The following is a 25,010-nucleotide window of genomic DNA, read 5'->3' on the forward strand; positions in this document are numbered from 1 at the left end:
ATTTTCTATGTTTATCAGACACTGCCAAAAGATGAAGACAAATCATCAGTTTGGCCTTGAATCTGGGCTTTGTCATCAAAGAATATACTTAGCAATAAGATAGTGATAGATCCCTAGGCTATATCATGACATGGATGGAATATCACTCAGATTAATCTACCTTCTTGGGCTCTAATTCCACCATCCACCATTCTAATGATTTTCAGGTACCCTGATATCTGAAAAAAATTGCCCAGGAAAGAGCACTAGAAAGGGAAAAAAGTATCAACAAATGCTTTTAAACCTACCTGGTAGCTTATAATTCAGTTTTATTTTTAAGTCTCATTGGAAGGAATCAACCTTGGCTAATTAAGAAAAATGAGTTCCAGCCCTATAAAACTGAGTATTAAGACTTTAAAATGTGATGATCAAACTGAGGCTCTGCCTCGACCAATAATACCATTACATCTTTACCTCAGTAGACACTAAAGTCATCATAATACACATGAATTTACAGACACTCTTTTTCCTTCATATCTCCCTCCCCCTATTCCCCTACCCTCCTCCTCTCCGTCCTTCTCTCCCCCCAACCCCATCTTGTTATTTTCATATCTTGTTATTTCATATTGTTTCATCTATTTTCATGTTTATTCTGTAATTTGTTTTCGTCATAGTTTATAGACTACAGAGAAAACATGGACTGCCTTTACAGCTATATTTTATACACATAGAAAAGTGATCTTTTTAAAAACAATAATATAGTAGTATATCCTATATCTTCTCCTCAACAGATCAAAGACAAGCACACTCTCAATACAGCATCTATACTCAGCCCACAGCTCTGCAGATGCCATAACTGGGAAGCAGACTCTCAAAGTTCTCAGTGTATCTGTAACAGAGGTAAGATGTTTCCCACTGGGCTGATTCATGGAAAGGCTGAACACATACTTGACTAAAGGAGGAAAAAAACTTCTGTGAAACTGGTCACATTCTACTACTAAAGGAAACAGTATAATATGAATTTTAGCAATTTTTTTTATCAAATAAGAAACTAGTCAAGTAAACCAAGACCTCAAACCAGATTAAGTAGGTAACAATGAATGACCTTCTTACATTTCTTTAATCAAACGCCTATGTTTAAATTATCCCCTAGAATCACTAACAAATGCTCTGTAAAGGCAAGGAATTAGCAAAGCCACATACCACGTCTAAGGGGGCATAGTCAATATCCTCCAGTAGAATCCAGTGTCCCTTTGTGGCTGCCTGTGTCAGGGTGCCAGGCTGCCACACAAACTCTCCTGGGACATCTGTGCAGCGGTACATTCCCAGCAGCATCTGTAGAAAGATAATAAATTACTCAAATCATACATCTGAGGTATCACTGCTATATCTTTTAATTCCATTAAACTTCTAAATATATATGTAGTGTGTGATCAGATATATATATTAAAAAGCATAAAGGACTGTCCAACCAGTACTGTGACGCACACTGACCACCAGATGCTCAATGCAGGAGCTGCAGAGTTGCAATGGCTTGGCAGCTGCGGTCCTAGGGTGATGCATCCAGAACCAGACAGGAGGAAGCCCAATTCTGGGATGAGTCATCTGAGAATTGCCCTCTTGCAATCTGCGACCCCTTAGGGGGAGTCAGACAGCAGTTTTGGCCCAATTCCTCAGGCCAGGCCCAGGGACCCCACCAGTGCACAAACCCATGCATCAGGCCTATAGGAGTAATATAAGCAAGTATTTGAGGTTTTTAGAGCTTGATCCCATCAGTTCTGAAAGACCAGTAACTATTATCATAGTCTCTTAGCAAAAACAATATTTTAGTGCAAACAGTTATAAGCATGTGAATTCCCCCAAAACTGCGACTTTTTAATTACCTTACTGTCGGTCTGATCTCCAAGCTGAACTTTGAGAAGCTCAGGGGGTTTCCTTCTACCTGTCATTGAAGCTAAATGTTCAACTAAGGAAGTTTTGCCGCATCCTATTGGTCCTTCCAACAACACAGCATTCTGAGAAGCCACTGCCATAGCCAGGGTCTGAAGATTTTTGCAGACTGACTCAACCAGTACATAAGACTTAAAGGCCAGCTCTTGTTCATGAGAAGAACTCCTGTTACTTGCCTAAGGAGGCAAGTGAGAAACAAAAAGCATGTTAAAAATGAGTCCTTTCTCCAAAAGGCACAGGTTAATTAAATTTCTACAATGCTTCCTCTGATCTTTATATAAACCTCTGCCAATATATTAGTAATACCAGAAGCACAAGAATAGATATATTATCCAAAGTAAAGATCTGACTTTTTTTTCTTTTCTTTCTTCCTCCTCAACTCCTGCCTTTGGGGGAGAAAGTAAAAAATTCAATAACAAATTTCAGAAGTTTCCCAAAATTTCAGAAGCCAAAAAAGCTGACACACAAACGATATACTCTAAAATATTTAGATATGACATGATGTAGCATCTGGGAGCTGCTTTCAAAATAATTTGGTATACAGAAAAAGTGCAGAAATAACAATGAAATATAAGCCCTAACCGGTTTGGCTCAGTGGATAGAGCACTGGCCTGCGGGCACAAGGGTCCCAGGTTTGTTTCTGATTAAGGGCATGTACCTTGGTTGCAGGCACACCACCAGTGGGGGGTGTGCAGGAGGCAGCTGATCTATGCTTCTCCCTCACTGATGTTTCTAACTCTCTCCCTCTCCCTTCCTCTCTGTAAAAAGAATCAATAAATATTTATTTAATCACAAGTTTATAATTATTGAAGAGTAATGGGTAGGTAAATGGAGGTTCATTACACCATTGTTTCTACTTTAGAATGTGTTTAACGTTTTCCATAACAAAAAAGTTAAAAATAATAAAATAATGTGCCAAATGTTTAATGGGTACAGAATTTCAGCTTTGCAAAATGAAGATGTTCTGAAATTTGCACAACAATGTGAATATACTTAACACTGTTGACATGCACACTAAAAAAAAGTTTAAGATGGTAAATATTATGTGTATTTTACCACCATTACAAAATTTCTTTAAGTAACAACACCTGACATAATAGAGGAAAAATGATCTCTTGGAAAAGTGGGACGATTATTATCTTTTAAGGAATAATAATTCTCTAACATGGCTAGTCCCTTAAAGATATGTGAGGATAAAATAAGATTCAGGGCTGAAAGTTATTTGCAACTTCCTGAAGGGCTATTACTACAGCAGTTTAGCAGATGGGTTAGGCCATAGCACTCTGCCCCCAGTGCCCTGCCATTGCTACCCAACATCAAGCCCACTCCAACCAGAATCCTTCCTATATTAAAATTCTAATTCTCCAAACATAATCTATGTAAGGAGAATGGTTAAGAGGGATGGGTTTTAGTGACTAGAGGGAAACACAGGTGTTTGGAAGTGGTTACACAGATATATCCAGTTCATGAATAATCATTGAAATGTACACTTAACATGTGTGCTTTTTACATGTATACTGTATTACTTCTTTTTTGTTTTTTAATTGCACTACAAAGTGACAAAACCGATGGTTCAAGGAACAACCCAGGACTTCTTCCAAGAAGAAAACTGGGTAGGTCTGACCCAAGTAACAACTTATTCAAGACTACTAGGGAGGCCCAGCCAGTTTGGTTCAGTGGATAGAGTGTTGACCTGCAGACTGAAGGGTCCTAGGTTTGATTCTGGTCAAGGGCACATATCTTGGTTGCCCTTGGCCCTGGTGGGAGTGCATGCAGGAGGCAACCAATTGATGTATCGGGTCTAGTAATAATTAATGTCGTTTTCAAACGTTTAAAATCTTGCTTGGCGTTGACTTGTATTGACATAACCTTCAAACACGTGGTATCTACAGAACGTGTGAAGTGCAATTAACAAGTTTTGCTTGAAAAAGTTTGTGTTTGGTTTGGTTTTTGTTGCAAAACTAGGGCTAAGAAGATGGCGGATGAAGAGCATATTCGGCACTGCATGCTTTACGAGTTCCAATTAGGAAGAAAGGCAAGTGAGGCTGCAAAAAACATCTGTAGTGCTCTTGGTCAAGATGCAGTTAGCGCCAGAAAATGCCAGCGTTGGTTTGAGAAATTTTGCAAGAGAAATTTTTCGGTAGATGACAAGAGTGGTTGAGGCCGTGTGTCCAATTTTGATCAAGAAGCTCTTCAAGCTCTTTTGGTGCAAAATCCTCAAATTACCCAACAAGAGCTTGCGACAACTTTAAATTGTTCACAAAAAACAATTTCCAATCAATTGCGTGCACTTGGCAAAGTCCAAAAGTTTGGAAAATGGGTTCCTCATGAGTTGACCGACAACAACCGTAATCAAAGACTCACAATTTGCAGTTCGCTCCTCTCTCGTCAAAACCGTTTGCCGTTTTTAGAGCAAATTGTTACCGGAGATGAAGAATGGGTGCTGTATGTTAATTTGAAAAGGCGGCCTCAATGGTTGGACAAAAATGAGGCTCCGCAGCCCATGCCAAAACCTGACTTGCATGTGAAAAAAGTGATGTTGTGTGTTTGGTGGAATTTTAAAGGAATTCTTCATTATGAACTTTTACCATCTAACCAAACCATTACAAGTGCAGTGTATAGTGCCCAATTGGAAAGGTTAGCCCAAGCTTTAAGAGAAAAAGAACCCGCGCTGATTAATCGGAAGGGCGTAATTCTTCACCACGATAACGCACGACCACATACTGCAAGAATCACTGCTGAAAAACTGCGCCAGTTGGAATGGGAAGTTCTCCCTCAACCTGCATATTCTCCTGATATTGCCCCTTCCGATTACCATTTGTTTCATTCTTTGCAAAACTTTCTTCTTGGAAAAAAATTTAATAATGAAGAATGCCTCAAAAATGCATTGACCGAATTTTTTGCATCAAAATCACAAGAATTTTACAACAGAGGGATTAAAATGCTTCCTGAGCGTTGGGCACAAGTAGTAGAAAACAACGGCAACTATATTGTTGATTAAATTTTGTTGTATTGTTTAAATAAATTCGATTTAAAAAAAGTATTAGAAAACGACATTAATTATTACTAGACCTAATATCTCTCTCACATGGATGTTTATCTGTCTCTCCCTCTCCCTTCTACTCTCTTTAAAAATCAATGGAAAAATATCCATTGTGAATATTAACAAACAAACAAACAAACAAAAAAGACTGTTGGTTTGGGAAACAGAAAACAGAACAGCTCCCAGTGATTCCAGATTATAGAATCAGATTATAAACTGTTAAGTCTTTCCAAAATGTGGTCTAGAACCACACTTCTTAGAAAGGCCATTTCATATGGCAGGGGGAAGTTCTCTATAGATACCAGCATCCTCCATAACAAAGAGAAAATTCTGACAGAAACAGGTGGCTGGGATTTAGACCCGGGCCTAACCCTGTGTCAGCCAATGTGCAACCCAGGGATCTCTGGGCAATTCAGTCTGTCTTTGTTTTACATAAATATTGTATTATGACTTGTGTCACCCAACTTCACAGTTGTCATAGTAAATAAATGAGAGGATATATAGAAGAGCTTTGCTAAAGTTAAGAGTGCCACACAAGCATTGTTATAGTTTCTAATTTACCATTAAATAGGGAGGAGGGCCTGAGTAAATGTCTCTTTATCGTTTGTAAATGGAATAACAAATTGGCAAACTCGATTTGGCCTATTATTGGTGCTCAGGAGGGGAAGGGGCACACATCCTACTGATGCCAACATACCTGCTCTCCAGGGGTTGGTGGCTGCCCAGGCAGCACCACACCACAGACAGCAGTCACCCTGGAGGAGAGGTCAGCTGAAACAATATGGCCCTGTGAGTACTGCAGTTCCTTCTCCTTACGCCACAGGGAAGCTTCTGGATTGGCCAAAACCAAGGCCTTCTCCAAGTCCTGCAGCTGGGCCTCTTCTAGTAACCTGAGTGAAATGAGGATCTCATCAATAACCTTAATCCAGAGTAAACCACATCAAGGTCTCCAGAAATGTTCCTACTTACCTCAACCTGAAATGGATGAGTTCCTCACTATTAAAAATCTTCTTAAGGAATGATAGCTTGTGCTCCTCATTCATGCAAGTTACCACAGCAAGACAGTGGGCTGTGTACCTGGAGAAAATCAAAGTATACAATTCAGGACCTGCAGGTGATTCTAAAGAATAAAGAAAATTCGATAGCCAACTGAATGCTAGAAAAGGAAATCTTGTAGAATTAAAATAACACATTTAACAGTAGAAAACATAAATCAGGAATAATGAATTCACTTGACAGAACATGGAACAGGCAAAACTCCACTCAAATCATCTCTTTTTCCTCTGGTGTGACACACAAGTAAGGAAAGAAAGTAAGAACTCAAAAGTCACCAGCACAAAGGTAACATATCAAATGGTTTCTTTTCCCTCCTTACGCACACAATGCTATACTCTCCCCAACATCCCCATTCTAGAGCACAGGAAAAATCCAACAGCTACGCACCAGCGGACCAAGGTGTCATGGCTTCTGAGGAGAGGAACACACACACTCCAGTCCCACAGCTCCCGGAACACAGACTGCTCCTGCTGTAAAAACTTGTAGGCTGCTTCCATTAGGTCCCGGAGCTTCATTCGCCTGCGCCCATAGCGGACTGGATTAGCATCTGAACTCTCTAGGAAGAGTCTTTGAAAGACTGGAGAAGTGTCCTTGAAATACCTCAGGGCAAACCTTCAGAAAGAGAATTTTTATTTATTGGTGAGGAATTCAATGTATACATCTTCACTTTGAGACAGGATAGCAGAACATAACAAGAACTCACCAGGGACTGAGAACAAACAGAGACAGAGATAAAGCTCCCTAGTCCTAAGATTATATGTGTTCAAGTTCAGGAACCAGGATCATGGCATGAGATACCTGACTAAGAGAATACAAACACCAGAGGTTTTTATTTTGCAAGTATTTACTACTGAAAATGCACTTGTTTTCAACAAACATTAAGCCAGGCACTGTTAAATCCTGGATGTACAAAACCAAAGAGATAGTTTCCTTGAGGAACTTGCTATCTAGTAAGGAAGACAGCCACTTACAGAAACAATGAGAGGTGCATAAAAGAAAGAGTCAACGGAACCTTGGTTGCTTATTAAAGATGAAGAGAAGATTCTCATGAAACAAAAGGCAGTCACATCATAAAAGAATGACAAAAGCTTCAAGACATACAAAAGAAATTAACAAAATAGCAAGAGGAAGTCCTTCTCTATCAGTATTACTTTAAATGTAAATGGTTTAAACTTCAATCAAAAGACATAGATCCGTTGAATGGATTTTTTTAAAGAAAGCTCAAACTACACACAATCTATAAGAAACTCATTCTGGACTCAAGAGCACACTGAAAGTAAAGAAATAAAAAATAATAATTCTGGCCCTGACTGCTGTGGCTCACTCAGTTGAACCATCTTCCTGCCCTGTACACCAAAAGATGGAGGATTCCATTCCTAGTCAGGGCACATACCCTGGTGTGGGTTTAATTTGCAGTCAGGGCACGTGCAGTAGGCAACTAATCAATGTTTCTCTCTCTGACTGGGAATCAAACTGATGGCTGCTTGGTGCACGAAACAATGCACAACCCACTGAGCGACACCTGTGAGGCAATAATTTTTTTTTTAATTCCATGCAAATAATAATCAAAAGGAAGCAGGGTTGCCTCTAGCTGGTTTTGCTCAGTGGATAGAGCATCAGCCTGCAGACTGAAGGGTCCCAGGTTCGATTCTAGTCAAGGACACCTGCCAGGGTTGCGGGCTCGATCCCCAGTAGTGGGTATATAGGAGGCAGCCAATCAATGATTCTCATCATTGATGTTTCTATCTCTCTCTCTCCCTTCTTCTCTGAAATCAATAAAAATATACTTTTTTAGCCAAAACCGGTTTGGCTCAGTGGTAGAGCGTCGGTCTGCGGATTGAAAGGTCCAGGTTCAATTCCGGTCAGGGGCATGTACGTTGGTTGCGGGCACATCCCCGGTAGGGGGTGTGCAAAAGGCAGCTGGTCGATGTTTCTCTCTCATCGACGTTTCTAGCTCTCTATCTCCCTCCCTTCCTCTCTGTAAAATATCAATATATATTTTTTTAAAGAAAATTTTGTTTATTGAGCACCCACAATATGTCAGACACTGTTTTTGAGTCCCGTGAGGTAGATACTAGTATCATAAATGAACTTGGACTTGAACCCAAGGAGTCCAACAAATTAATTTGTCTCTCTCACATCGATGTTTGTCTCTGTCTCTATCCCTCCCTTTCACTCTCTAAAAATCAATGGGAAAAATATCCTCGGGTGAGGATTAACAAAAAAAATAACAACAAACAAACAAACAAACAAAAAAACCCACATAAAAACATCTTAAGACTACCATGGTACCTCATGAAAACTCTAAATAAACTAACAGCGAGGCCTCCGAAAGAAGTGTGAACCCAGAAATGAATGGCTTGGGGACCCTAGCTTGACTGGATTCTTCCTGTCCCAGTCTCTAGATTTCCATCCCCATCACATTTCTTTGTTTTTTCATTCTTCTTCCACGATCTGCCACAATATAAACCCTTATCTAATTTCCAAGAGGATAACACACTCATTTCTGTTACTTTAATGATTTGCTTGCTCCCATTATCTATTTGGCTCACACCTTTTTTAACATATTGTATTCAATAGTTTTCAAGTATAGGAACCCATTATATGTGATTTTCTTACCCCCATGATATGGTCTAGCGCTTAAAAGAGAGGACCTTCTATATGAATCTACTGAATAAATAACTGTATCCTATCTAAATATGTTAGGTATATTCCTAAAACATTAGGCATGTTTCCTCTATGTAAATCTGAGGCACATGTTAAACTAATCATCTGCATTTCTTAAAACTAAAAATCAAAATCTCATTCCACATTACTACCTTTAGTTCACTGCACATTATGCACAGCTTCTTTTTTTTAGGGGGGGGGGGGGGCCTTGGTTTTAAGTCACTCTATCACAGGTACCTGTACCTTTATAAGCTGCATTATATCATTTTGGAACAATGTAGGAGCATAAATAAAATATACTGCCCTGGCAAATTGTAAATTTAAAAAGTAGGTATGTACTTCACATTCATTTAATAAGAACATAAAATGTGAAGCTAATGGAAGACCAGATGTAGATAATATATCATTTTAATGATTCTGGAAGCACTCTACCATAAAGCCTTAAAGAGAAGTTGGGATTCAAATTACCTACATGCCAATCCTACAGAACTGACTAGCACACCTTGTGAAATAGTACAAAGTCAAGAACACCTAGATTATTACCAAGTAAGGCCATAATCCCAATCCTAAATCAAACCACACCACATGTTCTTGATTACCACATATGATGCTATTCTTTCCTTTGCTGAATATTTTCTAGTTTAATACAACTAGGCCTATTTTCCCCTTCCCTTTTAGAAAAAAGCTCATAAAAATTATGCCCCACCCCCCCAGCCTTCATTTCTTATTCCCTCATTTGAGGACCAAACTAGAGATCATACTTTCAAGAAAGCCAAATGTACTTACTGTGTTGATGAAAACTAATACATAAGAGATGGATATAAGAGATGCTCCTATTAGTACAAATAACATTATTCACGTTTAGGGTAAAAGTTCTTTACCTTCTCAATTAAAAAAACATTGAAAGTCATTTTCCTGCCTCTTTTGGCTATTCCACACAAATTATATTTTATTATCAATTTAAAAGAGCGCCCTGGCCGATTTTGCTCAGTGGTTAGAGCATTGGCCCGAAGACCTAAGGGTATTGGGTTCAATCACAATCAAGGGCCTGTTCCTTGGTTGCAGGTTCATCCCCAGCTCTGGTCAGGGCATATGCAGGAGACAACCAATCAATGTGTCTCTATCATATAGAAATTTCTCTTTCTATCCCCCTTCCCTTCCACTCTCTGTAAAAATCAATGGAAAAAATATTCTCAGGTGAAGATTAAAAAGAGAGGAAGAGAAAGCCATGTGTTTGGAATATGCCTATAATCCCAGATACTTCAGAAGCTGAGACAGGAGGCTTGTTTAAGCCCAGAAGTTCCACGCTTTATTATGTTATGCAATAAATTCAGCATTAAAATGGTAAGTCCTGGGAGTGGGGGAATTACCATGTTTTCTAATGAGTGGTGAACTAGCCCAGATTGGAAATGGAGCAGGTTAAAAGAGAAATACATTAGAATACAATTCTAACACAACTTCTCACCATACTGATTTGGACAGATTTTATAGAAAGCGAAAACGGATACTAGACCTCTAATTCATACCCTCAGCTCCTCTAGCAAGCCACAAAGCTCATACATTTGAAGTGGATGCTTTAAGAGCTGCAGCTAAAACTTATTTAAGTATGCCTTATATGCATGTCTTGCCAGATGATATAATCCTTGAAGTAAGAGACATAGCTTGGCCATTTTTCTGTCTTGATGACCAAGACTTAAGAGAAACCTAATAAATGGTTACTGAATTGAGCTGGATAAAAAGAGTCTCCGTGATTATTTTTACAATACAGTACCACTTATCTTTCTTTCCTGTATTTTTCCTTTTCCATTCTCAGCTCAGACTCCTCCTTACTTCTCAGGAGAGAGCAGGTTCTACCTCCGCAAAGAGAAACATGAAGAATAATACTGTTACTTACGGGAGGACATCAGGATGGCTACCGATGAGCTTGCTCATTGACACACAGAGTCGTTCGTGTAGATCATGGTTGACTTGGCCTCCAGCTTTAATGTCTTCAGCATTCCTTTCCAGCAAATCCAAAAGGATGGGGCGGAATTGGCGACCGATCAGAATAGTATAGTCTTTATCCAGAAGTAACTGTGCTAAGGTATTTAGGATACATTGGCGATCTTGAGGTGTCCATACCTAAGAGAAAAGCCATACAAAAGATCTATATATACAATACTAGGGGCCCAGTGCACAAATTCATGCACATTGAAAGGAACTGTGGGCCTCAAGGTTGTAATGGGCACAGGGACGAGTCTCAGCTCATTCTCCATGCCCCCACATGCCCCCACCCGCCGCAACCCCCAGTCCCCTCTCTGCTGCAGCTGATGCCAGCCCTGTTCACGCCTATCCACTGAAGGCGCAGAGCGAATGGGGCCAGCGCTGGCAGCGGGTGTGAGCACTGAATGGAACCACAGCATGCGGGAGCAAAGAATTTTCAGTAACCACCAGAGACTTGCCCTGATGACAGTGACCTGCCCCCTGCCCTGGTCTGGCACCTCTGCCCACCTGCTCCACCATCCCATGGCCGATGCCTGCCATGTTCCATGTTCCATGTTCCCCCTTCCCCACACATCATAGCGACCTGCTGTTTGATTGTTCCACTGTTCAGCCTATTTGCATATTAGGAATTTATATATATAGATTTGTTTGCACTGCCATAGAAGAGCCAAGAGTTCTAGCTTGGAATTAAAATAATCAATTTCCAGACTTCAAAAGTCAGTTTATCTTACATAACACACTGGCCGGTGTGGCTCAGTTGATTAGAGCCTCATCCTGTACACCAAAAGGTGGTGGGTTTGATTCCTGGTTAGGACACTTACCCAGGTTGAGAATTTGATTTCCGGTCAGGTATGTGTGGGAGGCAACCAATCAAAGTTTCCCTCTCACACAATATTTCTCTTTAAAATAAAATTTAAAAAACAACAAAACACAGTGGGTATGGCTGCTTAACTTCCCATGCCCAGATCAAATCAGGACCCAGGTAACAGACAAGAGACTTGGCCGACAGCAGCTGCCCTCTCACTACGTGACTTGTTTGAGTTGTCTTGTACCTATCATGTGGGGAAGTGGGTTTTTGATATCTAAATCCAGCCTACCGGGCAATGGACCTAAATAGAATCTTTTCAAAAGAAGACAGAAGGAAGGCCAAGAGGCTCACAAAAACATGCTCAAAGTCACTAATTATCTGAGAGATGCAAATCAAAAAAACAATGCAGTACCATCTCACACCTGTCAGAATGGCTATCATCAACAAATCAACAAATGACAAGTGTTGGCGAGATTGCGGAGAAAAAGGAACCCTCATGCACTGCTGGTGGGAATGCAGACTGGTGCAACCACTGTGGAGAAGAGTATGGAGCTTCCTCAAAAAAACTGAAAATGGAACTCCCATTTGACCCAGTAATCCCACTCCTAGGAATAAATCCCAAGAAACTAGAAACACCAATCGGAAAGGATATATGCACCCTATGTTCATAGCAGCACAATTTACAATAGCTAAGATTTGGAAACGGCCTAGGTGCCCATCAGCAGATGATTGGATCAAAAAACTATGGTACATCTACACAATGGAATACTATGCTGCCATAAAAAAGAAGGAATTCTCACCATTTGCAGCAACCTGGATGGAATTGGAGAACATCATGCTGAGTGAAATAAGCCAAGCAATAAAAGAGAAACACCACATGACCTCACTCATTGGTGGATGATAAAGATCATTATAAACTGATGAACCAAGAGACAGATATAGAGAAAGTAAAGCAACAGGCAGACTGTCAAATTACAGTGGGGAGGGGAGGAAGATCTGGGGGAGATAATAGATCAACCGAAGGACTTGTATACATGCATATAAGTACAACCAATGGACATAAAACTCTGGGGAGGGAGGGGATGTGTGAGAGGGAGGGAAAGGGGGGGGAAAAATCAATAAAATATGTAAAAATAAATAAATAAATAATTTAAAAAAGGAAAAAAAATTTAAAAAACAAAACAAACAAACAAAAAAAACTAAAAATGGAACTCCCATTTGACCCAGTAATCCCACTCCTAGGAATAAATCCCAAGAAACTAGAAACACCAATCAGAAAGGATATATGCACCCTATGTTCATAGCAGTACAATTTACAATAGCTAAGATTTAGAAACAGCCTAGGTGCCCATCAGCAGATGATTGGATCAAAAAACTATGGTACATCTACACAATGGAATACTATGCTGCCATAAAAAAGAAGGAATTCTTATCATTTGCAGCAACCTGGATAGAATTGGAGAACATCATGCTGAGTGAAATAAGCCAGTCAATGAAAGAGAAACACCACATGACCTCACTCATTTATGGATAATAAAGGACATTATAAACTGATGAACCAAAAGATAGAGACAGTAAAGCAACAAGCAGACTGTCAAATTACAGTGGGGAGGTTAGGGAGATATGGGGGAGACAGATCAACCGAAGGACTTGTATGTATGCATATAAGTATAACCAATGGACACAAAACTCTGGGGAGGGAGGGCATGTATGGGAGTTGGGGGGCAATGGTAAGATATGTACATATATAATAATTTAATAAAAAAAATAAATAAAATGTAAAATAAAAATAAATAAGAAAAGAAAGAAAGGAAGAAAGAAAGAAACCCAGCCTACCACCAGGAATGTGCAGGCCCTACTCAAGAAGGCAAATAATCCTTTCCACTAATATTTACAGGGTAAAATAAGATTGCTGTTAGAGTAATAAATTTGACAGTAAAATAGTAGACAAGTTTTCAGGCTAATTTAAATTGGCTAACTTAAATAAGCGAATACCCTAGAAAAATTAATTGTACTGGTCAAAAAGCTGTTCCTAAAGTGTTGACTAAAATTTTTATTGGTAGTTCATCTCATAAAATTTCATAACATGTAATGAACCTAAAACATTAATATTACAATGCAAAAAATTAAAATTTAAAAGCTATCAAGAGTACATTAAAATTTTTTCAAAAGCCTCCTAATATTTAAATCAAAAAAAGGGGCGGGGGGAGTAGAAGAATATCATGTAAGGAAAAATATCCTGTAAGTAAATTACATCTAGAAAATTTGTACTTTAGAAGATTAATTGTAATGCTTACAGCAAGACACCCATGAAAAACACACATGATGTCAAAACTAGCCAGAGGAAAATCATTTGGGCAAAAAATGAAAAAGGATCCCAAAACAATTTTATAGAAAATACGTATTCCTTTACTAACTTTTGGTTGAGAATATGTTTGTGTATTTTCAGGAAACAACTCTGAGACCATGTGGATTCCAGCAACAGAGAGGGATTGACAGGACTACTCCAGCCACAAAGACAGAAGAGAAGCAGTCCAGAGATGGAAGACGCTGACGTTGCTTTCCATAATAGCATTCAGCAGCTGTGTGTCACTGCAGGTTGCCCAGGACCAAACCAGAGAGGGTCAGACCTGCATTACCACCATTTGTCCAACATCCAGAACTGAAATATAATTGCTGACATACACATTGAACTTTTTGACATTGAAATTGGGTCTCAAAAGAACTGTTGGTTCAGAAAGAAACTCACTACAGACTGATTTATTTGCCCTTCAGCATAGCCATTATTTCTTGTCTCATTTTTGGTTCTTGTAAGTGTATTTCCAGTAGGACGTGATCTCATTCATCTAGTGGAAATGATAAACAACATGGACTAATGAACAAGAACAGACCCAGAGACAAGGAGGCATGGATCATATTGTTGGACTTCAGAGCGGGGGGTGGGGATAAAAGAGAGATCAACCAAAGGACTTGTGTACATACATATGAGCCTAACCAGTGGTCAAGGACTATAGGGGAGTGATGGCATGAGTGAGAAGGGGTGTGGGATGGGATTGGGGGTATGAGGACAAATATGTGATACCTTAATCAATAAAGAAATTTTTAAAAAAAACAGTTTTTTGGTTTTTTTTTTGCAATAGAGGATTAGAGTTAATTTAATATAAAGGCTGTTACCAATAGGTCCACTGGAGTTTCAGATAAAAGGACTAATAGTAAATCCATGTAAAATACTATACAGCTTCTCTGAAAAATAATCTATGCTTCAGGGTGAAAACATTCTCCCAGGGCTCCTTTGTTTGCTCTTGAGGAAAAATATAGGAATTAAATTAAAACAAAAACAAAAATTTTTTTTTAAACAAAATTGCCAACTCTCTTGAGGAAAGGGTAGAGATTAAGAAATCAATTCCTGGCCCTAGCCAGTTTGGCTCAGTGGATAGAGCGTCAGCATTCGGACCGGGGGTTTCCAGGTTCGAAATCAATCAAGGGCACATATCTGGGTTGTGAGCTTGGTCCCCACCATGGGGCATGCAAGAGGCAGCCGATCAATAATTCTCTCTCATCATTGATATTTCTATCTCTCTCCCTCTCCCTTCTTCTCTGAAATCAATAAAAATAAAAAAATCAATATCTTAATATAAATAAAGCTATCCCTATAAAGCCTCCATCCTCTAATAAACAAACAAAACAAATGCAAAATAGACTATTACACTTTGATATACAAGATGAAATACACTACGAAATTCTGGTGCCTGGGCTCAGAATGTCCATAACCATGATAGGGAAACTGTAAAGTGTATAAAAGGTCTCGTGTTGCTAGTGTGTGCAGGACTGTACAACCCTTGCTGTCAGACAAAGCAACATACCCTTTAACCTAGCAAGCCCAATGCTATAAATTTATCTTAAGGAATTTCAAGTTAAACAGTTATCTATAAGAGTGCAGCTTGAGCACAATCTAAACACCATATGCAAAAATGTAACAATTTTTCCCAAAGTTATCATTCTGAAAAGAAATCACCTTCCCCAGAGCTCTTACAAAGTCTCCCAAATTATTGGGCCTTCTCTTCATAAAAACACCTAATTGTGAATAAAGCACTGATGGGTAAAGAATATTATCTTTAAACAAGTTCTATCAGTATTAGTTCTGTTTATAGGGGCCACCCAAAGGACCTCATAAAATGGAGGCAAGGAAATTTAACAGATTTGGCCATGATATACAGAGGCATGACCTCACACATCTTCAACTGCCAAATGTCCCTCTAAATAAGCCCCCTAAAAGTATATTTTTAAAATATAAAAATAAAATAACAGTAATATATTAAGTGGTTATTCAGTAAAGAAAAATAAAAACTTTATCATCTATAAAATAAACAAACATAACGTCTAATTTCCCCGGGTTAATACAAAGATTCTATAGAAACCTAGCCAGCATCATAGTTAATACATGAACAACCCAATTTAAAAGTGGATAAAAAGCCCTGGCTCATTGTTCAGTGGTTATTGTTACAGATGTTCTGCATCAACCTGAGGAAATTAAACGTTATTCAAATGGACACTTGTGAGCTAGGAAAAAACCTCCAGAAAACATTATGCAATCAACTTTTTCTTCAAAAGGAAATCTAGAAAACTGTGTTAGAGGAAACAGATATTTAACTTTTTAAAAATCAACTTTATTGGCTTTTATAATATAACTTATATACAATAAAATGCAGCCATTTATACTAGAGTGAGTTTTGAATATGTATACACTGTGATACTCCACCCCAATTAAAATATCAATCCAAAGTTTCCTCAAGTTCCTTTGCAGCCAACCCCTTCACTCTAGACCAGTGTTTCCCAACCTTCTCTCATGATGAGAATCACCTGGTGGAGTTGTTAAAACACAGATTCCTGAATCCCAACTAAGAAGTGCTAAACTAGAATTTTTGGGAACATATAGGTAAAATTGTATACTTAACTAGTGCTCTAAGACAGATGTTATATACAGAGCACTAAGTTAGGTATGCAATTTTACCTATATGTTCTCAAAAATTCTAGTTTAGCACTTCTTAGTTGGGATTCAGGAATCTGTGTTTTAACAACTCCACCAGGTGATTCTCATCATGAGAGAAGGTTGGGAAACACTGCAGTCTAGACAACAAATGACTTGATTTTATGACCATAGATTATAGATCTGCCTATTCTAGACCTTTACATAAATTGAATCATATGGTATGTACTCTTTCCTGTCTAGCTTCTTTTGCTCAGTATTGATGCTTTTGGTAATCATACATGTAGTTGTATGCTTCAATAGTTTATTCCATTTTATTACTGACTAGTTTTTCACTGTATAAATATATTACAATTTGTTTTTTCATTTATAAGGTGATGTATATTTTCACTGTTTCCAGCTATCATCAATAAAACTACTATGAACAATCATGTACAAGAGATTTATGGACATATATTCATCACTCTTAATCTTTTTCATTAACTATGAGTAAGACTGCTGGGTTATAGGGCAACTGTATGCTTCAACAGATAGTAAATTTTAATTAAAAAAAATTTTTTTTCATGCTTAAAAGAAACTGTTTCTAAATTAGTTGTACCAGTTTACCCTCCACTAGCAATGTTTGAGAGTTCTAGTTGCTATATAACCCACCAACACACAGTATTGTCAGTCTTAATTTTAGCCAATCTAGAAGAGATCCGGTGGTATCTGGGTGGTTTTATAGGCATTCCCCTGATGACCAAAGAGGCTCATAAATTTTTAAATGTTTATGGGCATTCATTTATTAGTTTTTTGTTTCTAATATGTGAAATATATCAAGAAATTGAGACTTAGAGGTATTAAGTAACTTTTCCAAAAAAGTCCCCAAAAGCAATTAAAGAGAATTATTTTGATTTGTAGCTATACTTCGTACTCATGCACCCTAAACACTCTGCTCTTCCAGAACATAGTGATCAAAGAGATAAGGATATGTGATATTACAAATTATAAGAAATATATATTTGGTCTTTGACCCTATCCCAGGCGTAGACCTACCAAAACCCTTGGAATTTCCTGTGATGGAATAAAAGTGTCATCCCTTATGTTTATGAGGTTTATTTTTAAAAGCTGCCCAAGTTAGGGCTGGATAGAACCAACCAACTACAGGGAGGACAGAGGTGCTAGAAACAGATCAATCACCAATGGGCAAAGATTTAATCAATCATGCCTATGTAATGAAGCTTCCATAAATATCTAAAAGGACACGATATGGAGAACTTCTGGGTTGATGAACAGATGGACAGACTGACGCACTCAGAGAGCATGGACGCTCCAAACTCCTTCCCGCATACCATGCCCTATGCATCTCTTCCATCTGACAGTTTCTGAATTATATCCATTTATAGTAAACTGGTGATCTAGTAAGTAAAATGTTCCTCTGAATTCTAGAAATCGCTCCAGGAAATTAATCAAACCCAAGGAGAGGATAGTTAACACCTCCAATCCATAGGCGGTCAGAAAGACAAGTGACAATAGTTCTTGCAATTAGCATCTAAGTGGGAGCAGAAGGGCAGTCTTATAGGACTGAGCCCTTCACCTGTGCGATCTGAAGCTATCTTCAGGTAGAAAATGTTAGACTTGAATTAAATTATATGACACTGCTTGGTGGTGTTGGAAAATCCACAAGCTGAAACTGGAGAATTGTAGGATGGTAGGGGTAGTAAAAATGAAGAGGAAAGAATAGATTCAACACTGAGAAAGTAAAATCAAGAAAAGTTGGCTGTATGTGAAGGAAAAAGAATGATGACGACCCTCAGTTCTCTATAAAATATGACTCGATTTAAGATGTCACCAGCTTAAATAAGGAACACTGGAAGTAGCACAATCCTAAAAAAAAAAAAAAAAAAAAGTCTTAATTCACATACCAAACTCAAATGAGAAAACAGTATTTCAAAAATCTTTACTTGCCAATAAAAATCATTTTGTTGCCCTAACTCAGTGGTCTGCATACTCATTAGTCAACAGAGCCAAATATCAACAGTACAACGATTGAAATTTCTTCTGAGAGCCGAAAACCGACTTTTTTGCATGGGCTATGAAGTTTCAATCACACTGTACGAGGTATTTTGTGGAAGAGCCACACTCAAGGGGCCAAAGAGCCGAATGTGGCTCTGGAGCCACAGTTTGCCAACCACTGCCCTCACTGGTTTGGCTCAGTAGATAGAGCGTCAGCCTGCGGACTGAAAGGTCCCGGGTTCGATTCCAGTCAAGGGCATGTAAGTTGGTTGCCGGCATGTCCCCAGTGGGAGGTGTGCAGGAGGCAGCTGATAGATGTTTCTTTCTCATCAATGTTTCTAACTCTCTATCCCTCTCCCTTCCTCTCTGTAAAAAATCAATAAAATTATATTCTTTAAAAAAATCATTTTGTTTCCAAAAACAGGAGAAAATAGAATGGCAACACAATCAACTCTTATCTGAAATGGAAAGAAACAAACCTGAAAGATATGAGACAGGACAGAACTTGCAGACAAGTGAGGCAAAGAAAAGGAAGGCAAGTGGTCCCAATAACACTGCTAATATGGTTTCCTAAAACCATTTCCCCATCCTGCTCCCAATATGTAAACACCAATTTTGCATCCCCTCAGTATGGAATCATAAATCCCCTGTTGCTGGTCTGTGATCCCTAGATTCAGAACCTCTGCTAAATTCTAAAGCCCGTTTACATTAAATAATAATAATAATAACCACTAGCAACAATACATAAATAGGAGCTTGTCACAAACTCAGCTCATTTAAACTGATGTCTTTCCTTACTCCAGCACACCAAAAATCAATTTTCTTTCTAGACCTCCCCATTTGTGTTAGTGATTTCTTTCACTGGGGGCTCAAGACCAGAAACCCCAGGGATACTTTCCACATCTTCCTCCTCTTTGCTTCACATGTTCAATTTGTCATTTCCAAACAGAAATGCCTCTCATATTAGTTCTCTGCCACTCCAGATCCAAAAAGCGCCAGACCCAAAATACTGGCATAGGTTCCTAAGCAATGGGATATATAAAGACTAAGTTCTATATACAGGAGTTAGGGGCTGGGGGGAGGGAGTACATTCTATTTTGAAGAAGCTCACAGATACTGGGGCCGGGGGAGCATAAAATAGGATATTAAAATGAAAAATGAAAAAAGCGTGATAAGAATTCAAAACAGACGCGAGTGGGGGGGTGGAGAAGTAGGGAGGCCAAAGGCTTTTAAAAGACCAAAGACCCGTTTCCCAGAAAACTCTAATTTACCTCGTAATTACTACGGTGTCACGCACTTAGTACTGTCTTGTTTTTCTGTGTTTTTTCCCCCCTTCAGGCGTTTTCTGGTCATGAACTGTCTCCAAAAATAAATGTTAAATTCCTTGGGAGCAGAGACGGTAACGGATTTATTCATCTGTCTCCCCACAAAAACCACACTGTGCCTTAGGCACAGCAGGAACGCAATCAATACTTGTCAAAGTGCCCAAAGGAATGGACAGGGCAGAACAGAAACATACTCATCCACACGCACAGAAGGGGGCTGGACCCGGGACACTGAAGTAAGACGCACGGCAAAAGGGCAGACTTCCACCTCCTTTACAGAAAAAAGAAAACACCCATTTCTTCCCAAAGACCAGGTCTGCCCCCCGGGTCTGCCACATGGGGCAAGTCGGTGGAGAAAGAAAGGGAAGATATGAGACAGGACAGAACTTGCAAATAAAACAACAACAACAACAACAACAACAACAAAAACAAAGGCTCTTTCCAATCTCGACAAGCGCGCGGACGCCGCCGCCGCCGCCGGCCAGCCGGGAGGATGGGGCCAGCAGGACCAGAAGCCGCGCCTCTCTTCCCGCAAAGCGGCGCGTCGCGGGGCAGGGCCGCGCGTGGGGCGCCCGGGAGGGCGGCCGGGCATCCCCCCTCCTGCGCGGGCTCTTACCTGCTTGGCCAAGAACCTGCCCAGCTCGCTGCGGCTCTTCTCGTTCTTGGCAGCGATTAAACGCAGCGGCGCGGCCGCCACCTCCAGCAAGAGGTGCTCCATGGCCACCGGCGCTCCCGGCTTCACGCTCAGAGCCCCAGAGCCTCCGGGGTTCCTGAACCCGGGATGCCGACAACTACGCCCCCCAAGAAGAGAGGCCGCCGCAGCCCCGCGAACCCTGGGAGAGCGGCGGCACACGTGGGGGAGCACGCGGCGCGCTGCGTCATCACTCCGCGACGCCGACGCCGCCCGAGAGGCCCCGCCCCCGCCCCGCCTCCTCCGCAGCAGAAACGTCCGGCGTTACTGCTGCGTCAGTTGCCAGAGGGAATGCTAGCAGAATGGGCGTATTCCACCCGGTTCCTGGGCCTAGTGATGGGAAATGGGGAGATGACGCGCTGCAGGACCAGGAGACTGAAGATTCTGCCAACATGAAGAAGCGAGGAAGATAGAAACAGCAATGATGAGAGACAATCCTTGATCAGCTGCCTCCTGCACCCCCCACCCCTCCCACTGGGGATTGAACAATCTGCAATCCGGACATATGCCCTGACCTGGAATTGAACCATGACCTCCTGGTTCATAGGTGGACACTCATTGGGCCACACTGGTAGGGCAGAAGTTGCTTTGTTGTTGTCAATCCTCACTATAGGATTTTATATATAATATTTTTAAATTAATCACTATTTTTATTCAATATAACGTATTTAAGAGAGTGCCAAGAAAATGAGAGACTTTGTAATAATTTCAATAATAAGGTCACTTTTTCCTGGAAGATAATTTTTGGGGAAATCTTTACTTATTTTTGAAGTATCTGTGCTGTTCTCAATAAATATTTTTGATGAGTGTTATGCTGAAAGCCAATGTTCAATCATTTGCTAAATTTCCTTGATGTTATCTCATAAATATTTAAAAATCTATCCCCTTTCTTACCTGCCATCTTCAGATCCTCATTTCTCTAACATGCATCACTACAAGAATATTTCAGAATCCTCCTTCTCAAGGCCAAAGGATTTTTTTTTTTAATGTATGTTTTGTTTTTATTTCAGAGAGAAAAGGAGAGGGAGAGAGAGAAGCATCAGTGAAGAGAATCACTCATTGATCAGCTGCATCCTACCCGCCCCCTATTGGAATCCAGCTCAAAACCTGGGCATGTGCCCTGACCAGAATCTAACCCTGACCTCCTGGTTCAAAGGTCAAAGCTCAATCACTGAGCCACACTGGCCAGCAAGGCAAAGGATCTTAATAATGTAAATTACATCATTACAACCTCAAGCTTAAAATCCTTCCGTGGTCCCCAGGCCTCATCATTTAAAGGTAACTTCCAAGTTCTTTGGCATCTATATGGCCTTTCAAGGTCTGATTCCTGCTTCCCTCTCCAGGCTTTCCGCTCCAGCGTGAATGAAAGCCTTGTGGTAGTGGCCCTTTACTCTTTCCCAACCTCCACTATCTGGAATGCTTAAGTATCTTGAATTTCATAGGAGCTAAGCTGGTTGGGGGAGGGGTCTAGGAAGCCAGTGTTCTCCCCAAACATTCTCCCACATGGGGGCCTTTTAGAAAAATTATAAATATGTAACAAGTTGAAATGGCAGTTGCAATTTGAAGTTGATAGATCCTCCCTTCAGAAGTAGCAGAGGAAGTTGGTTTTGTTTCACTTCCTCACCAGCCAAGGGTGCAGATTTCCCCTCCGGCGGGGACCCTACAGGCACCTTGGGTTCTTGCAGGTTCTATCCAACCAACCATTCAGGTATTCACCCTTTACACATCCTCCTCCTCCCCCTGCCGGACTGACATCCTTCCTCAAAACTCCCAACCTCTGGGCTCAGTGGTTTGCCTACCATCCAGGGCAGTGTCAGTGCCTAGAACAGCGCTAATCTATCGTTATCGAGCGCAGTGCCCAGCGCCACGTCTAGAACGTGGGTGATAACCCACAGAATTTTTGCGGTGAAGGACTAAATAAAGACAACACCTTTTCGGAGCTTACTTTCCCTTTCCGCGAAAAGAGCTTTTCCCAGGCCCGCCCCTGCCTGGGTCGAGGTTCCACCCCTTCCGTAGGGAAGCTCCCTCCGGCCTTCCCCGCCACCCCGGCCCCGCCCTCCCCCTGCCCGGCCCCGCAGACTGCTGGCTGGAGTTTGGCGCCAACCGTGGGTTTGCCTCCCCGGCGGACGGCGGGAACTAGTGAGATGCGCCGGGACGTGCTGTGCGTCGGGCCTGATTGGCCAGGGGCGCGCAGTCCCGCCTCCGCGTCCCGGTTGAGCTCTGGCATTGGGCAGAGATGCCAGGGGGACCTCGCTGTGCAGAGCGGAGGATTCCGGGCTGTGCTGGGCCGGACCGGGTGGGTAAGTTGCCGACTGGGTCCGGTCCGTACAGCGCTGCGGGGGAAGAGGCTGCATGGCGAGGTAGTGCCCCGAGCGGAGGCCGGCGGCGTGCCGCGAGCCGGGGGTTCGAGGAGAGCGGCGGGGCCAGGAGGGGTGGGCGCGCCCGGTGTCCGGGGCCCGCGGGCAGCCGCTTCCCGTCGCCCTCGGTTGCAGCCTCTGGGCTCCCACTCGCTCCTGGAGGAGGGTCCAGGCTGGTGCTGGGGCGAGTGTAAGCAGGAGCTGCGATTTCGACAGCCCTTTTTCCAACCCCCGGAGCCTCCCCCCAAAAGCACACCACAATTTCGTTTTGGGATGTACTCTTTAAGGCTTTCGGATGGGACTCTGGTTTGGAGGAATGGGTCTTCTAAGCGCCAATTGGGGTGATCGTGGGCGTGGTTGTTGGGGAGACTGTGTGGCCCAGAGAATTTTCTTGATCTCCTCGGCGCCTAGAACCATGACACATAGTAGGCCCTAACTCAGATGTTAATGTGGAATTTGCAGAATTTCAGGATCGATCGTTCAGGGATCCATTTATTGGCGTTGACTCATTCTTCCCTGGTCTTTCCTAGGTTCTTTTCTGATCTATTCCCATTCTTTTCAGCTCCAGCTCCAAACCTTTCCCTCTCCTCAAGGCCCCTTTCCCATCTCAGTGCCTCTTGGGAGGGAAATAGAGGCATTAAAGGCAAGAATTCCTCCCCCCCCCCCGTACCCCAGTTATCTTCCAGCGTTTCTTGCCATTTTACAAGGAGATGGCCCCCTTTAAAAAAAAATATATATATATATATATATATACATATATATATACATATATATATATATATTAGGCTCTTCTCCTTAATATTCTTGATTTTGTCATCTGGCTTTAGGGACAGCTGGGATCCAATCCCAGACCTGCCACTTGCCAGCTCTTTAACTTTGGTGTAAATTTCTTGATCATCTTTATCTGTTTACTCATCTGTAAAAAGGAAAATTAATAGTAGTACACATCTCATAGGACTTGTGGAGGTTTTAAAGTAATTTAATAGCGTATTTGGAATATTTAGGTCAGTGTCTGGCTGATCTAAATGTACGGTTCACTAAATGTAGTGTTTGTTATTTTCTCCTTACGTATTCTTCAGGAATTTTGCTATATTTAGAGGTAGCCTTTCCCGTGAGCCTCAAAATAAACTCTTCCTCTCCTCTGGCTTTTTCCTATTTTTTTCTACAAATGCTTATTACATTCTCTCTTTTATTCTTTTTTTAAATTATTATTGCTTTCAGAGAGGAAGGGAGAGGAAGAGAGAGATGGAAACATTAATGATGAGAGATAATAATTAATGGGTTGACTCTTGCGCACACACACCCCCACAACCCAGGCATGTGCCCTTGACTGGAATCGAACTTGGGACCCTTCAGTCCGCAGACCAACTCTCTACCCACTGAGCACATCTAGGTCTCTTCTATTTTTTAAAAAATAAATTTTCCTTTCAAATCTTTAAGGCATTATCGTATCACAATGCTAGGTGATCCGTCTCTCATCTACTTCAACTTCATATCTGAATTTATTGGAGTTGTTCCTCAAAAAGTGATCTTGTAACTCCTTCATATCATGTTTCTCAATGTTTCAAATTTTGCTTTTACAGTTTTCATAGGTGCAACATTCTTATCAGTATCAACTCTCATGGTATATTGAGATCCTCGGTTGGGGAAAGGTGAGAGCAAGTATGCAGAAGCCCCTCTTCCTCTTCCCAGGAGATGCCAATAGATAATCCCTCCTCCTCTTTTTCCTCTCTTCCTTTCCTGGACAATCATTGGCCTTTGTGATGCCAAGAGAGTAATCTCAACTGTACCCGTTTTGTCTTGCCTTCTCTACTATATACTGTGGTTTCCAGCTATGTGTGAAACACCTTCTCCTGGGTGTCCTACAGATGGCTCAACATTTCTTCTTTGGTTCTCAGTTTCAGTTAAAAGCATGAATACTTTGTTATTAAAGCTAGGAACCTTAGGGTTGTCTTTTAATAAATTGGGAATTTCATTAATTCAACTTTTTTTATTTTATTACTACCAACCTGCCAGACCCTGTACTGAGAGCTGGGGATACAGTGGTGAATAGAAGAAAACCTGTTCTAGTATTCATGGAAGTCTAGTCCAGTGGGTGAGATGGACATTTCATCAGGAATGCACAAAAAATGTAACCGCGAACTGAAAAGAAACATTACTTAAGCAAAA

The 25,010-nt window shown here is 40.9% G+C and overlaps 2 protein-coding genes across 7 annotated transcripts in view; one reads left to right on the top strand and one right to left on the bottom strand.

Annotated features, from left to right (window-relative positions):
- The window catches only part of MDN1 (midasin AAA ATPase 1), a 141,982-nt gene extending 121,331 nt beyond the window's left edge, over positions 1 to 20,651 (bottom strand). For all 3 annotated transcript variants that reach the window (XM_084890422.1, XM_084890421.1, XM_084890420.1), the window contains exons 1-7: positions 20,410 to 20,651; positions 10,590 to 10,816; positions 6,416 to 6,640; positions 5,942 to 6,049; positions 5,670 to 5,862; positions 1,863 to 2,105; positions 1,183 to 1,314 (exon numbers count right to left, since the gene is read on the bottom strand). In XM_084890422.1, coding sequence (XP_084746548.1) covers positions 1,183 to 1,314; positions 1,863 to 2,105; positions 5,670 to 5,862; positions 5,942 to 6,049; positions 6,416 to 6,640; positions 10,590 to 10,816; positions 20,410 to 20,511 — 1,230 coding nt within the window. In that variant the 5' untranslated portion in view covers positions 20,512 to 20,651. The remainder of the gene's footprint in view (positions 1 to 1,182; positions 1,315 to 1,862; positions 2,106 to 5,669; positions 5,863 to 5,941; positions 6,050 to 6,415; positions 6,641 to 10,589; positions 10,817 to 20,409) is intronic.
- Positions 20,652 to 21,510: 859 nt separating this feature from the next.
- CASP8AP2 (caspase 8 associated protein 2) overlaps positions 21,511 to 25,010 on the top strand; it is a gene marked incomplete at its 3' end in the record, with an annotated part of 32,867 nt that continues 29,367 nt past the window's right edge. The window contains exon 1 of one of the 4 annotated variants that reach the window (XM_084890426.1): positions 21,511 to 21,762. Coding sequence is in view for 2 of the 4 variants with exons in the window: in XM_084890424.1 (XP_084746550.1) it covers positions 22,837 to 22,844 (8 nt within the window). Of the gene's footprint in view, positions 21,763 to 22,692; positions 22,845 to 25,010 lie in introns of those variants that run through there. The other 3 variants (XM_084890425.1, XM_084890424.1, XM_084890423.1) reach the window with 3 other exon arrangements.

This window comes from Pipistrellus hanaki, assembly GCF_964339955.1.
Source record: "Pipistrellus hanaki genome assembly, chromosome: 7".
Taxonomy (NCBI): Eukaryota; Metazoa; Chordata; class Mammalia; order Chiroptera; family Vespertilionidae; genus Pipistrellus; species Pipistrellus hanaki.